This window comes from Leucopleurus acutus, assembly GCF_964270905.1.
Source record: "Leucopleurus acutus genome assembly, chromosome: 19".
In the NCBI taxonomy this organism is placed as follows: Eukaryota; Metazoa; Chordata; class Mammalia; order Artiodactyla; family Delphinidae; genus Leucopleurus; species Leucopleurus acutus.
Genome location: NC_139161.1, coordinates 33,325,594 through 33,342,695, shown reverse-complemented (window position 1 = coordinate 33,342,695; position 17,102 = coordinate 33,325,594). Strand labels below are relative to the sequence as shown.

Here is a 17,102-nt window from a genome sequence, read left to right as displayed (position 1 = left end):
TTTCCACTCAAAAATTCTTTGATTCTGAGAGTTCCACTTCCAGTATGACCAAATAATCTCCTGACAGACTAACCATCCCTCATAACTCAATTATATACTGGCTGCCATATCAGTAAACAAAGGATGTCACAGTCATCAGAGATTGCAGCCACAGCCTATGGTGAGCTGGTGAGCCCTGAGGGAACTCAGGAAGAATACCTGCCATCTAGCAGCCTTCAGACTGCAGCCACTCCCCATGGTGAGCCCTGAGGAAACTCAGGATGTGAAAACACAGGATAACTGGCCCCAGATAGCTGAGGTGCATATCAAAGGAATGATTCCAGTGAGCCCAGACTCTTGCATCTCCCTATACACAGAAAAGTGCTAAATTCCTTAACTTGGGATATCTGGTTTTCTTTAATTAACAATAATCTTTTGATGTTCCTGACTACCTGCACTTTGTTGCAAAACTTCTATATAGTTTTCCTCCATTTCCTCTCGGAGCAGTTCCCTCAGGGTTACTTGAGATACTGCTTGAAGCATCCTAAAAGTTCCTGCCAAATAAAACAACTCTCAAAAAAAAAAAAGAACTCAGTTATAAACCCTGGGCAAAATAGAAAAACAACCACCTGAAGGCTCTGGAGAGTAAATAAAATCAGGCGGGTTCTGGACAATAGTCAAAACTTGGAAGAAGGAACAAACATGGCATAAGTTTCTTGTTTGTTCCACTTTCAGATTGAGGGCAGCACCCAGGGTTGGGACTAGCGTGAGGCAAGCAAGGCCTTCTTAAGGAGGCAATCACTCTTGTGTGCTGACTCTGCACTTGCATGAGCCTGAGAATGAGTACCTTCGTAAATTTTGCACCATGGACACCTTGCTTGCCTCACCCTACTCCAAGACCTAACAGGACCCATGGGACAGTAAGACTCTGATAACCTGAAATCTCTATGACGTGTGGAACTAGAAGATGAAGTTTGAGACAACCACCACTGCCAGAAAGTGAGGGAGGAAAGCCTAGAGAGCAGACAGCCAGATACAGGGCCCCCAAATTCTGTATATAAACTCCACCCAACTCTCTGCCTGACCCCAAGCTCAGGGAAGATTGTAACAGCCCAGCCAAGGGGGTAAAAAAAAAACTGAACTGAGATTTGAGCCTGTGCCCAAGAGATAGATATATCCTATAGCGTGAGTCCGACCAAGTAAATTTCCTGCAAAATCAAAAATATCAACACTCCTCAGAGTAATAACAGAATTCAGTTTCTGCAGTGTAACATTCATACTTTCCAGAATATAAAACAATATTACCAGTGTAAAAAGAAACAGGAAAATGTAACCATTCTTAAGCAAAAAGACAATGAGCTGAGACCAACTCCCAAAAGATCCAGATGTTGGAACAAGGGCTTGAAAGTACTTGTTATAACTATGTGCAATGAAGTAGAGGAAAATATATTCACAATGAATGCAAAGATAGGATATCTAAGCAGAGAAACAGAAATCCTTTTTTAAACTAAATGGAATTTCTAAAAGTAAAATACATAATATTCTTAAAAAATTAGAACAATGGTAGCCTGGGGAATGGTGGTAGGAATCAATTGGAAAGGTATCTTTCTGGGGTGATGGCAATGTTCTATATCTTGATGGAGTTTTAGATTATACATTTGTCAAAATTCAGTGAATGTACACTTAAGATTTGTGCATTTTATTGTATGTAAATTGTACATCAAAGAAAAATTTCTAGATAGTTGGGAACAACTGAAGAAGTCCCTAAATTAGAGAACTGCCTATAGCCTGACAAAGAGACTGTGGTACATGACTATTGTCTTTGAAGTTCATTCAAAAGTGGTTATTGAGTGAATATATCCCACAGTGATGAGCATTCCAGGTAGAAAAAACAGTATCTAAAAAACCACAGAAGGAAAGAAGTCAATAATTCTAGGAGGCTAGACACTAGGTGGGATTAATAGGACATGAAAATGAAAAAAAAGATTGAAGCTGTATTTTAAAGTCTTTTTTTTTTAATGAGGTTTTTTATATGGCTGCCCAGAGAGATTTCCCTCTGCTTTTTAAAATTTTAAATTAAAAGGAATAGTTTACATATAATAAAATGTAAGTGTACAATTCACTGAGTTTTGCCAAATATATACAGTTGTGTAATACCACCATAATTGTATTACAGAACATTTCCATTACTCCAAAACTTTCTCATGTGCCCCTGTGTAATCAGTCCCCTCCATCACCCCTGGTCCCAGGCAGCCACTGACCTGCTTTCTGTCACTATAGTTTTGCCTTTTCTAATTTCATATAAATAGACTCCAAGTATGTAACACCTTACACTTAGTATACTGCTTTTGAGATTCATCCTTGGTGTTGTGTGCAATTGTATCAATGTTCAACAGTATTTCATTGATTGATATTCCACAATTTATTTATCCAGTCACCAACTGATGGTCATTTGAATTGCTTTCAGCTGGGGCTGTTATGAGTAAAGTTTCTGTGCACATTCCAGTATGTATCTTTCTGTAAGAAATGTGTTTTGAAAGGATTTTAAATGCCACACTATGGATTTTTGATTTTTTTAAGTGGTAATCAACTCTTCTGTGAGCACTAATATTCTTTGAAGAGGAAAAAAAGCAAAGATCTTTTATCTTTTATTAGAGTTTATAACTCTTTAATCAGTATTGAGTTTATCTGACTGCATGAAGGCTGTTGTTTCAAAATTTTACCCACTCTACTAATGTGTTTTTATTGCTTTTCTTTGCATATTTTTAAAAATGCATTTAATAAAAATTTAAACAAATCTTTTTAAAGGCAAATATCCAAAAGAGTTCTTGTTTTTATGATTTTTTCAAATTTTATCTGAAAGTAATGTGAGATCCTTAATAGATTTTCAGATAATCACATTTTTAAAAAATTTAAAGAGAAGGATGTTAACAGCAAAATGCTATATGACTAGGGACTAGTGATGCTTAGAGTTGCATTATTTGTCCTTAGGGTGGGAACATAAATGATCTTGACCTAATTTCATCTGCTCTGTGATAGTGTTTCTAAAATTGCATGTCTGTTGGTCCTCCACTATCCTGTTGTCAAAATCCACAAGTAACAGTTGTGCAAATATTTGTAAGAAAGTTCCCCTGGTGAGTACAAAGACCTTATAACAACAGTAAAATTTCAAATATGCACAGGATTCACTGAACCATCAGCCCTCATGGGAAGCAGATTTCTTCAGTGGGTCAACAAATATTTCTTGGGTGCCCAGGATGTATGTGTGAGGCACTGTTCTGAATCTGGTCACCACTCTACTGGGCCTCGGATAGTAGTCACTCAACAAATGTGAGGAGAAAAAGTGTCAAGTAAAGTTTCTGACAGATTCAGAGCCTAGCTAGGTATAAGTAGCCAGAAGCACTGCTGAGAATGTTCAAGAGGTTACCATGCTGGACAAGCATGAGGGAGATTTTGACCAGCTGGATCAGGGATAGCTTGGATGAGATTCCAAATCAGATTGATAGATGGGATCTAGAGATTTGAGTCCACCATCTCCAAGCTCACTTTTTCTGCCCAAGTTTACTGTGCCTAAATTTAAGATGCCATAATCCCTTTTATGTATTATCTCTCTCTCCCTTCTTCTGTTCCTATTTTCCTAATTCAAGTCTGTCTACCTGTAACTCTCAGGCAACTGTTAGTTGCAGGCAAATAGTAGTATCCATTTTGGACTACCCAACATATTGCTGGTACTCTTAACCAGAGGAAATCAAGCTTGCTTGACAGCAACTTTGCCACTTCTAATTACTAAAATCAGTCTTGCTGAATGGAGAAGAAAGAAGAGGCAGTTCATTTTTTTCCCTTCTAATACATGGATTAATTCATGTTCAGCAGCCACTGACCTCTTAATATCTTTATTATTGTAACAATAGCGGTGCTTTAAAGAAATCCTGTTTATCTTTGTACACTAAAGGGAATTAGGAACACACACACACACTCTCACACACACACACACACACACACACACGTGACCTCTTTAGGCTGATTATGCAGAGGGAGATCTCATACTCTAGTGAAGAAAGCTTCAGCAGGTTTTATGCTGTTTTATTAGTGCACAAAATGAAGTTTGTTGTAGGTTATTGATTTTAAGCCAAACAAACCTAACCAGATCATTCCCCCAGCATCGTCTGAATGCCCAGAGACAACACCCAGTGAAATTCTGCATTCTCACCTTCAGTCTGGGTCACGGGATTGAAAGCTAGCTGCCTAAGAAAGAACATTTCAGCTGGCTTCTCGAATGTCTGCATATCAGAGTTCAAGGAAATCACCCCATGATTTTAACTGTAAAATACTGTAAAATTTCAGCTGTAAAAATCCTGACTTTTGCATCTGTTGGGAAAAGAAATGTAGAAAGTAAATGTTAGCTTTTTCCCTCCTCCTAACTGGGTATTAGTGTAGTATTTGCCCAAAAAGAGTGACAAGATAAAGAGGATTATGAACCACCAAATAACCTCTAGGGATATTTTTACCATGTTGTTCTTTAATATATTACAGCTTTTAACCTGCTCAGTTAATGACCTCTAATTAGAAAGAACTTATATCTAATTATGTTAACATTTGAACTCCTAAATTTAAGACATACTAATATAAAAACATAAAATCTTCCTACATTATATAGTCATTTGATTTTTTGTTTGTTTGTTCAAATGATGATGTATGTAACCGTGTGTAAAAAATCAGATCACAGATCCTAAATTGTCTGTTAATATAGAGTTTATGCAAGTCTAATTTTAAGGAAAGTTTAAAGCACAATTCACAAAATCTATATAGGTTTTTAATAAATTATGTCCTTAGAAAGTTTTTATACTTAAAACACTGCATTATTTGGCTATTTACAGGTTACAACCATCTCTCAGTATAATAGGTTCATCTTTCATAGGAAAATTAGCTAGTAGTTCTTTAAAAATTGGCACTGCAGTTCATACCTACAAATTAACTTGTACAATCGTAACTCTAACATTAAAATGTCTCTAAAATAGACTGCTTTGTGTTTAAGCGTAAACATTATTTCCGTTTCTTTCAAAAGAGCATTTCTCTAGGTAATAATGCAGAATTTGAAATGTTAAGAGTTTTTTTCTTTTGTTCTTTAGAAAGTTAAGCAAAATACTTTTGGACCATTTAAAAATGTTGATTGTTGGCAATGCTAACAGGAATTAGGGAAATGGAAGCAGCATGACAATAGTTAAAAGCATAGGCTGTAGCACCAGATTGCTAGGGTTCAAATTGTGGCTGCACCATTTTTTAGTGTGACAATGGGCAAGTTACTTAAACCTCTTTATCCCTCAGTTTCTTCTCTGTAAGATGAGGTTAATAATAACACCTATCTCAAATGATTGTTAGGATAAAATGAGTTAATATTTTTTAAATACCTAGAAAAATGCCAGGCATATAGAAATCTCTGTGTAAACATTTGATAAACACACAGTTTATGATTAGGACAGTAATTCTCACATCATTTTAGACTGATACCAGTTTCATGTTATCATCTTTTGGATAAAACGATATTTGTATCCTTTGATTTTTGAACTTTCTATTAGGACCAGGGAGGTAAGACATAGGTTCCACGGTGGTTATACCGGACCTGGCTAGCACTGGCTTACAAGAATTCTGTGAGCTAATTGTGAAACATAGTCATTATTAAAAATTAAAAATTGTATTACATTTTCAGTTTAAACATTTAAAAGAGGAATAAATACTCAAAACTTACCACTTCCTAATTATTTTCCTTATCTTTTTCATTGAGATTATTTATGTCTCATATCCGGGAATACTATATCATGGCTTACTACTACATATTTCTTCCCAACTCTGTAGTCATTGACGTCACATAAGTAGCTTGAAATCAGTTATGGTAGGAGTATTTATACCACGGAAATCAGCAAATGCTACAAATTAGGGCTCCTCCTGCCCCCAAAAGCTGGTTGTTACGCATTTATCATCATACCACTCATTGAGGGTCAGAGTGTCCCACTGGTTTCTGTTATTCTTTTATTGGGTGTTATCATGAGTGAAATAGAGACTATGTAATTTCCTGTACTGGGGGAGGATTCTAAAACATATCCCAGTATATTAATGGAGATTTCTCCTGTAGATAATTTAAACGCCTTTCCTATATTAAGCATCCAAATTTCTCTATATCTCTAGAACCATAAACGAAGGAGAAGGAAGGAGCTATTATTTTCCTTACTCTGAATAATAATTGTCTCCTTTTGTATATATATCATATAGTTATATATTCTCTAATAAGAGTCTCACGATAACCCTGTAAGCTAGGCAAGCTGACTGCTATTATCACTATCATATAGACTCCACAAGATTATTACTTTCCCATAGTTTTTCAATTATAATTGAGGAACATTACATATAGATTCAGATTTTGTGACTGCAAAAAATTTCACTGTGATATTTATCATATTCTTTAGTGAAGCTTTATTAATTGTGAGTTAGGTTCTCTCTTTCTTTCTTTCTTTCTCATAGCCACCCTTCCGCCCAAGCTCTTTCCCTCTCTTTTCTCTTTTTCTCAAGATATCATATGCTAAAAGTTAAATGTGTTTGAGTTTTCATAACAACTACACTAGAAAATGTTTTTCAGATAAATTTGGTTATTTGAGCCCTCTGAGACTGATGGTGTTGTCTTTCTCTATTGTGTTCTTGGAATTCTCATTCTCCAGTGTTTCTCCCCATCCCAGCTCCTGCTATCATCCATGTGAGTCCACCACCTTTACTTTTCAGTTCTTTTTGTCCAATGCCCATTTTTTCCCACTTTACCATGGTCTTCCAATTCCACCACAAACCTTGGCACCACAGACAGTGGTTCAGCCTCCTGACTCTCCCTCTCAAACCTCCCACCTTTCCAGCTCACTACATAGTTTATTTTCCTCAATAAGATCTCCTATTTTCTCTATCCTTCAGCCTCCACTGTTATTTTTACTTGTCTTCTTATTCAGCTTAAAGTCTGGGGTCCATTATTCCAATCACTCTTACACATTCCCTCAGCTCACTTGGCACTCTCTCCTTCCCTCCCGCTGTTTAACAAGACTCTGGGCCTCAACAAGCTCAGTCATTACCTTCTGCGTGATATACCCAAGTAACGAGCATCACTGCAGTCACACAACCATAGTTCACTAGATTCCACTAGATCTCTTAATGTGTAATTATAATTATTTTAAAGCTCAATATTTTCTCTGGATCTGGTTCTGTTGGTGGTTTTATCTTTTGGCAATGGATCTTTTTCTCTTGCTTTTCTGTGTCTCATAATTGTGATTGTCAGTATTTGGAGGTACAGAACTGTAGAGACTGGGGTAAATGTTATTTAAACCCTGAAATGGGTCTGTCTCTTCTCTGTCAGGCCTTTAGTGTGCGTTTGCGGGGGAGGGTGGTTATTCACTCTCATTTGTAGGCAAGCTGGATTTGCATTTTGTTTCTAGGGTTCTATTGAGTTTACCACAGACTTCAAATTCCTCTAGTGCTTGTCTGCTGTTCTCTTGTGCTCATGTGAGGTCTGGGGTGCTGGGGGTAGGGGTTCTCAGTATGCCTGCCCCATCCTCAGCGGGCAGCAGGCTCCACACACCTGCATCACAGTGGACATTTACTGTCTGCTCTCTTACCCTCTCCCAGAGTAGGCAGCTCAGTGTCAGGTGAGTGGTGCATGTGGGGAGTGACGGGGTGTGGAGAGACTCTCGGCTTTCCTACTCTGGTCTCTGGGTTTCAGACAGGCCCCATGCCCAAGTCTCAGGGGTAGGACTTTCCCAGCCTTCCTGTCCCTCCTTAGTGGCAAACAACCCTACCTCCTACTAAGTGCTCAAGCGGGTTTCCTGCCCCGCTCCTTGTGGAAGTCAAACTCTGCGTCCCATCAGTGCAGGATTCTGGATTTGAAAGGTTTCCTGCCCTCACCCCTCCATGACTTAGTGTCAGTGCAGGGTGAAGACATCAGGTTTTCTACCCACCTCACCCCGCCAGGACAAATGAGGTTTTCATGGAGTCTGGGAGGGACTGGGGGTGTGACAGTTTCTTGCCCCTCCCCCAGGAACAGATGACTTGCCTTCTGTCACTCAGATTCCTGTCCACATGTGGAAGTGTCCCTTGTTCCTCCCCGAACTGCAGCCGGCTATTACTTCATATCAGAGGAGGGTCCAGGTCATGGATGATACTTCTGCTCCACCCTCGAACCTTTGCAGGTCCTGCATGTGCCCACACTACCCAGGGGCTCTCTCAGGTCTCTTGCCTACCCCTTGTCTTTCTCATGAGCAAAGAGCTGTTCAGGGAGAGCAGGCTCTCCTTGTGTCTAGGGCTCCCGGGGACACCAAACTATCATGCTAGCCCATAAGCAGGCTTTACAAATTTATTACAGTTTTAGATATTTTCTTCCTACCCACTTTTATGGCAAGACTTCTTCCTGTGCTCTGCCAAGACAGAAAGAGTTCACGTGCCCCATCTTCCCTCAGAGGGGCCTGTCACCCTTTGGAATTCAGTTCACCTGAGGGTCAGCTCAGGTGAGGAGCTCAGTCTCTGAGGAACTAAACAAAATTAAAAAAAATTTTTTAGGTTGTGCAGCTTTCCGCACATATGGTGGGAGCAACATTCTCTTGCAGCTTTCTTCATCTTAAACAGTAGCATATCTCCAGCTTTCCTGTTAAGAAACTTTCAAACAATTTTTAACATGGCCTGCAAAACCCTGCATAGTCATATTTGCCTGTCTCTCCGGCTCACTCTTGTATCAGTCCCCTCCTAACTCACTCACTATTCTCCCGGAACAATGATTTCTCAGTTCCTCAAACATGCCAAGCTCTTCCCCATCCCAGAGCCTTCGCACTTGCTGTTCACTCAACCTAGTGTTCTTGCCCACGTCTGTACCTGGATAACTCCAGCAATTTCAGAGATCCTTCCTTCATCCTACATCCCTTTATCCACACTGTACATAAAGCACTTCCTCATTCTTTCTCACAGCTGGACAATATCCCGTTATCTGATATATAGTCTTTAATCAGTCCCCATTGGTGGTTATTTAGATTATTTTCAATCTTTTACTTTTACAATTAATAATCTTGTACATAAAGGTTATCTATAAGATAAATTCCTAGAAGAATTGCTGGATTAAATGGTCCATGGAGCCAGTTCAGCGTAGTGGTTACGAGTCTGGGCTCTACTGCCTGCCAGCTGTGTAACCTTGGGCAAGTGATGGAACCTCTCCATGCCTGTTTCCTCATTTGTAAAATGGGCATAATAATAGTACCTCGTAAAATTGTTGTGAGGCCTAAGAGAGTTGGTACATGTGTAATGCAATGTCTAGCACATGGCCACTCCATTAATGTGAACTGTTGTTATTAGCATTTAAAATTTTAGGTAGATCTTGAAAAGTTTCTCCCCATACATATGTTATCATATGTATACTCCCATGAGTATGAGGATGACTGCCTCTTCATACCCTCAACACAGTGTCTTATTAAACTATCTTTAACTCTTTGCTAACATGATGAACACAGCCTCTCATACTAGTTTAATTTGTATTTCTCTTGTTAAGAGTGAAATTAAGCCTATTTTCATATGTTTAAGTACATTTATGTCCTGAATGTTCCACATGTTTCACAGACTCCTACTTGTCATTTCCTTTCTCTTACTGATTTGTAGGAGTTATTTATGTATTAAGGAGTTTAACTTTTGTCTGTGCTATGAGTTACTCTTTCATAGTATTCAATACTTTTCTTTCCTAGTACTTATTCCTACTTTTAATGGTGTCTTTATTTATGATTACTTTTTAATGTTTCATAAGACCAAGGTACATGTTAATTTGTTAATCATTATATATTGAACACCAGGTAAAATGCTAAACACAGAAAAATAATCACTAAAAAAAATGATCAATAAATATTTAATGAAAGGGCCAAATATGACAAAGAGAACTTTCCTACGTAAATAGGCTGGGAAAATAGAAGGGAAACTATTTTGTATGGACATGTGATGAGTTTGGTTTTGGATATGTGGAGTGTTAGGTGACAGCCAGTGTTCTAAGCTGAATATGCACGAGACTCCTACTTTGGCAAAATACTCATGAAGAGTACTTTGAAACAAATGATCTCTGATGGAAAGAATGTTATGTGAGGGTTCATAAACAAATACTTCCAATCAGAAACAATAGTTGTCATAACAGTTTTAAAGCAAAGATGAAAAGGAAAAATAGAAGCATTATATATTTGCAAGTATAAAGATGTGGGGAATGTAGAAAAATTTTAATGCCTTGGGACTATAACGATTATTGAAAAGTATTTAGATAGTATGTTGTAATTATACCCAAATCACTTATTGTGAAGGGATGAAAATCTTTACTAAAGGACAATTGCGTCCATCATAGTTATATAAGCTTGTAGAAATCAAAAGCGCCCTTTTTCTATAAAGTAGGTTATTTGGTGTATCAATATATTGTGGTTTTTAACTTATAATTAATTGGACAGTGATTGTGTTTTCTATTACTGAACTATCACTGAAAGATAGTCGCTATCAATTTAGTCCCCAAGTCTGTTTTTTACAGACTATATTAACTGCATGAAGAAGAAGAAACCACTCAGTCTTCTAAAAAGAAATGCTATTTTTTCAGAACAGAGAATTTATCCTCAAATATTGTTCAATAAACAGGAATATCTTGATGGCTACAGTCATTGAATAACCATTTTGACTTATATGGATATGAATTGGTACCTTTAATAAGACCGTTGTGAAGTTATAGTCCTTGTTTACTAATTGTAAGAAAACAATCAGGGCAGGAACTCTATTTTGATGGCATTGGGATGCGGTATCCCAATGTCAATCTCAATTCTCAAATGATCCTATAGATTAAAAGATACTGTCTTTAAAGTATACATATTTTTTTCTCCTCATTAAAAAAAAAGACCTGTGAATTAATAAATTAGAAATATGGCTATAATTGCACTGAAGAGACAAGTCATTTAAACAAAAATCTTAGTCACATTAGAATGACTTTCTACTTTTAGCGTGTCTTTGCCCTATTGATCATCATTCCTGGCATTTCTGAACCTTTTTGTCATAAAAGCAGGGGTTTTGTGTACAGTCATCAGATTCTTCCCTTCAGGTGAGGGGCTTGTCAGCGAAAAATGAAGTGATCTGTAACAAAGGTGTAGAAAGTGTAAAGGCGATAAATCTACGTGAACTGCAGCAGCAGTTGATCATGGCCTGTCTGGCTGAGTGTGTGCTGGCCATGGTTACTATCGGAGATATATATAGTGTCACTTCAGGGGCTTTTAAGAAGCCAGTCATTTGCTTATGCTGAGTTCCCAGATATGCTTATTTTGTGCTTAAAATAGGAACATTTATTCATTAAGGGAAAAAAGAAACTCCTAGGTGGCCTGTGTTAATCCACAAAGGAAATAGTTACAGAATTCTGGGCCAGGCTCTTATTTTATACAACTGTGTTAAAAGACTGGAGGTAAATATAAAGTAAAGCTTGTTTTGTTTTTCTCATAAAAATAACATCATTAGAGCTATTCTCAAAGAATATGAAGTGAATGATGATAGAGAAAGGTTTTATTTTGTTCATAGTTGCAGTTCCTGCATTTTTGCTCTGCCCCTTGCTGAGACTTGGGGAAATGGTTTGTTGTTACAGCTCAGTTACTTTCTAAAGTAGGCTACCTGCACCAGGAGTCTGTTCTTTGATGTGTTAATGTTCTTATACTCATCAAAGGAGCCTTGATAAGTCAATACCAAAGACTGATCCAAAAGGTCAATTACAATCCTTTACAGCAGCAGTCCCCAACCTTTTTTTTTTAAATTTATTTATTTACTTATTATTTTTGGCTGCATTGGGTTTTTGTTGCTGCGCGCAGGCTTTTCTCTAGTTACAGAGAGCGGGGGCTACTCTTTGATGCGGTGCGAGGGCTTCTCACTGTGGTGGTTTCTTTTGTTGTGGAGCACCAGCTGTGGAGCATCAGCTCTAGAGCACAGGTTCAGCAGGCATTGCTGCGCGGCATGTGGGATCTTCCCGGACCAGGGCTCGAACTCGTGTCCCCTGCATTGGCAGGCGGATTCTTTAACCACTGTGCCACCAGGAAAGTCCAGTCCCCAACCTTTTTGGCACCGGTTTCCTGGAAGACAATTCCACAGCTTCGCTCACTCTCCCGCTGCTCACCTGCTGTGTGACCCGTTCCTAACAAACCGCAGACCAATACTGGTCCGTGGCCTGGGGGTTGGGGACCTCTGCTTAACAGTATTCAGGGGTGGAGCCAAGGGATGGAAACCCTTGTGTTCTAAAGGAGTACCACCCATAATTGGAATATAGAGAATGGGCTGCCTCAACCTGGGCCTGTTCTGTTGGTGAGGACAAAAATGTACTTATTTATAGAAATATGGCCAAATGATTGCTTGCTTACTTCAGTCTGCATCTCTTTATAGCTAACTAATTATTCTCAATCCCATTACTGAAATGGAAGCTGAGTTTAGCAAATTGTTTGGCCGTTAACATTTAATGCACAAAATTCTTAATTAACAAAATAAAATACTACAATCCATTGTAAATCACTTTGCTAAATTTTAGACTTCATAAGGACTTTTGTCTTGTCCAAGAGCTACTTTCAAACCGCTTGCTGATCTGGTACTCATATGTCGATTCCCTGTGGAGCTGAGTGAAAGAATGTAAAGGGAGCCGATTAAAGAAACTTTGAGCCCGAATAGACAAGCAGAGGCCATCTTGTCCATCTTTCTGCCTCCAGGAAAAAAACATTCCCTGCACCAAAAATTTTTGCTTGAATCCTGCTGACAAAAATGCTCACCGGGCTTGGTAGCGCAGTGGTTGGGGGTCCGCCTGCCGATGCAGGGGACGCGGGTTCATGGCCCGATCCGGGAGGATCCCGCATGCCGCAGAGCGGCTGGGCCCGTGAGCCATGGCCGCTGAGCCTGCGCGTCCGGAGCCTGTGCTCCGCAATGGGAGAGGCCACAGCAGTGAGACGCCCGCGTACCGAAAAAAAAAAGAAAAAAAAAAAAATGCTCACCACATGTAAATGACAAGTCATGATCCATTTAATGCAACTAAAGCAGATTGTTAACTGTTCAAGACTTATTTATTGTGTTCTAAGATGCTGAGTATGAAAGCTCATCTGAATTGTTTTAATTCCTCCTTTCTAGACAATTATTTTGTACAAGAAATGTACTCAAATAATTGTAAAGCTGTGGGAAATTTGTGTCCAGGAAATAAGGTTATCTTTATCATCTTATTAAATGTATTTTTGGTTTCCTTTCACTCAAGGTCTACCTTACGGGTGGGAGGAAGCTTACACAGCAGATGGAATCAAGTACTTCATCAAGTAAGTACAAGCATCTCAACCAAGTAAGCAATTTTCTTCACATCTGGAGAGAACCTGGAAGTTGCAGAATAATCAGTAATACCAAGAAACCCTCTTGGAGGTTACAAAAATTAGTAACAAGAAGTGAAACGTCACCATTTTCATTTCATGTGATTTAAATGCTAATATCAGATATCATTTAGAAAAAAAAAAACTAATAATTATTTCAAGGGAAACATCAAAAAATTGGAACGGGATTGTCATTTGAACCTAAATGTTGGCTGCCTCAATTCACTTTTGGCTAAAAGTATTAATATTTATGCAAAGTTAATATCTAATGAAAAAGTCTGCTTTGTCTCAAAACTTATTAACAATAATAGTAATAATAATCAACATTTGTTCATGCTTTGCAGTGTACACAGTTCATTTATTCTGCAAATTTTTTTTTTTTTTTTTTTTTTTTGCGGTACATGGGCCTCTCACGGTTGTGGCGTCTCCCGTTGCGGAGCACAGGCTCTGGACGCGCAGGCTCAGCGGCCATGGCTCACGGGCCTAGCCGCTCCGCGGCATGTGGGATCTTCCCGGACCGGGCATGAACCCGTGTCTCCTGCATCGGCAGGCGGACTCTCAAGCACTGTGCCACCAGGGAAGCCCTGCAAATATCTCTTGAGCATTTACTGTGCACCAGGCAGTATTCCATACCTTGGAGATACAGTAGTGAGATATACAGACTATATATATTCTATATATTCTCTGATATCAAGGAATTTACTTAATAGTGAGGAAAAACATACAATATATAACTGAGGAGATAAATGAGACAGTATATGAACAAACCTCATCTCAATGGAGTCTCAGAACATCCTTCATTTATAGATGAAAAAAATAAGAGCCTAGAGTAGTTGCCAAAAAATCCACAGCTAACTAAGTCACCAAGCCAGAAGGGAACCCAAGTCTTCTGACACCAGGATTCTCTCTAGTATACTAGACTGATAGAGACCTCTCTTTGAAAGCCTCAACAGAAATACATTTTCTAGCTGCTGGACTGGTTAATTTTACTCTGGACACGGCAATCTGGTATACTTCCACTATGTTCTGAGTAGCTCTTTTCATGTCAGAGTTGGAGTTATGAGAACACAAGGGGGATTCCCAGCACCCTCTTAAAATCCCACGAGACTTCCTTATATGACCCTTTTTTAGCAAATGATACTTGGTATGCATTTGGGGAGGAAAAGAGAGATGTATCCTTGCTGTTCTTTCAAATGTGCAAGTATTTTTCAAAGCAATATCCACATTTTGGATTCTCAAACTCTGTGACTTTACACAGGTTCCTCCATCTCTCTTCATCTCAGTTTTCTCATCAAAAAATAAGGGGAATTGTACCTACTTTATAGAGTTGTTAAATGTTAAGCACCTAGCATAAAATTTTGAACACAGTAGATACCTAATAAAATAGTCATCATTAATTTACAACATGGAGAAAACATCATGGTGGAAAAAAGAACAGGAAAAATCGTATGACCATTAAAGACACTGAAAATTCAGAAGCTTCATATTTTGAAAAGATTTAAGGAAAAGCTAGGGGTAAACCTGGCAAAGTATTTTCTTGATTTTTTTTTTTCTTGTGGTCTCTAGCAAAAAGTAATTAATAAAGCAAAGGTGTAGTTTGTAATACATGAAGGAGAAAGGGACTTTTGGAGCAAAGGACCCAGGAATTCCATGAACAGATTACATTTAGCGCCATACTATTCACTTCCCAAATCATAACTCTTCTGGAAGGAAAGTTTCACTTCAATATGCTGTATTAACTATGTTTAGTTCCTGAGAGATTTGAATCACTGTACTGTAGGGGTGACAAGAAAATGAAAAACCACATCCAAATTTGCACTGGGTTTCTTTCTTATGTTCACTTTGTAATGGATAAGGGGAGAGATGTGGGGATGGGGGCGGGGGGGGGGGCGGTGATGCTCAACAGCCAGGCATATGTTAGGTGTATTTTTCTATGCATTGTATTCTCTAATCTTCTTAACACTGTAGAAAGCGGGCATCGCTCAGCTCTTAATAGGACGATATTATGATGGGGGTGAGCTGCATCCTGCCCTCAGCCATGCCTGTCTCCTAGAAGGTCCCCAAAAGAAATGCCCCATCAAAGGAAGGCAAACTAGCATTCATTGTAAACCCAGGTTCTGAAGTCAGAGGCCTTTGAAAAATGTCAGTAAATGAGTCTGGACCCTGTGGGGAACTCTTTCACCAAGGCTTAGCCTTAGCCATCTGTCAGTATCCTAACCCAAAGCTGTGTCAGAGCCTAACCAGGAAAGGAAAGGATAAGGGCACCATCACCAACTACCAAGGAAAAGGAGGGAGAAAGAGACATGAGTGTGAGTCAGAGAGTGAGCATGTCCCATTGCCTGGTACCCAGTGGTTTAAGCCACTGTCCTTTGCTGACTGGAACAGTAGCCTTGGGCTGGGCTCCTACTATAAGGGAGAACAGCATCCTAGGAGAAGAGAGAAGAGAAGTAGTAGCAAGCCCTTTGACTGCCCTGAGATCTAACTCAGTCCCTGTAGAAGGAATGGAAAGCAGAACCACATTTGTATAATCCACTCCAGTCATAGAAAATAATGTACACTCTTTAGGGAGTTATCTTCCTTGACCTTAATCTTGACTCCTAAGGAAAGCAGAAAAGAGGTAAGATAGATTTGTTAAAGGACAGTGGTGGGCATCCTTGTCTCACCATTACAGTTGGAGAAACTCTGTGGAAAAGAGGCTAAACTCATCCAGGTCAGGCCGTAGTAAAATTTCAGAGCCAAGATACAGTTCCAGGGTTGTCTGAGTCCAAAGCCATCCCCCCAAAACACACACCCACGCTGCACCATCTCCATCTCCTTATTTTAACGTAGCATGTTTACATATGACGAGAAAGATATTTTAAACTGATCTTGATTTTGTTAGAATTCTATACTTTATTCATTTTTAAATAGCAGAATAGAAACTTAGTTCTAAGCACAAGTAGTCATCTCCTGGAGACTAGAAAGGTCAAACAGTAAAGATAAGAAAATCTAACAATATACCAGTGTTTTCTTTATCTTGTCTCATGGAGGAATGGACTGCTTACCATGAGTTGGCTTTTTTTTTTTTTTTTTGCGGTACGCGGGCCTCTCACTGTTGTGGCCTCTCCCGTTGCGGAGCACAGGCTCCGGATGCGCAGGCTCAGCGGCCATGGCTCACGGGCCCAGCCGCTCTCCGAACCCCGTGTCCCCTGCATCGGCAGGTGGACTCTCAACCACTGCGCCACCAGGGAAGCCCGAGTTGGCTTTTTTGCTAGTCATTAACCCCATTCAAGCACCAACATTTATTTTAGTTTAACTATTCTTAATGGAAGTCTTATTTTACAAGTATTGTGTGCTTTCCTGCCTTCTACTGAGGCCCCTGAACAAAATCATTATAAACATCAATCTTATACATAATACAGTGAGTTCTGCAGGGTGACGTTAAGCTGTATAAGCTAGAATAGAGACACAGCTGTCATCTCTCCCCGATCTCAACATGCCTGGCCATCTCCTCATCTCCATTCTCCTTTTCAGTCCTCTACATACTTCACCATCTTCCCCAGGAGTTTATTTGAGGAAGACAGGATGCCAAATAATCAGACTAATTTGAATTGCTTGTAAATAGTCCTGGAGTGTGCATCTACAAGTGTTTATATGTGAGTCAAGTGCATAAGTTCTGGTGCAGGTGGATTTGATTCCAGGAAGGCCATCTGGTATAAGGAAAAGAAGAGCATGGGCTTTGGATTTGGA

General features: G+C 39.2%; 1 protein-coding gene across 2 annotated transcripts in view; it reads left to right on the top strand.

Moving 5' to 3' along the window:
* STXBP4 (syntaxin binding protein 4) overlaps positions 1-17,102 on the top strand; it is a 180,548-nt gene that overhangs the window by 143,709 nt on the left and 19,737 nt on the right. For both annotated transcript variants that reach the window (XM_082861201.1, XM_082861200.1), the window contains one exon: positions 13,268-13,325. In XM_082861201.1, the coding sequence (XP_082717327.1) occupies positions 13,268-13,325 (58 nt within the window). The remainder of the gene's footprint in view (positions 1-13,267; positions 13,326-17,102) is intronic.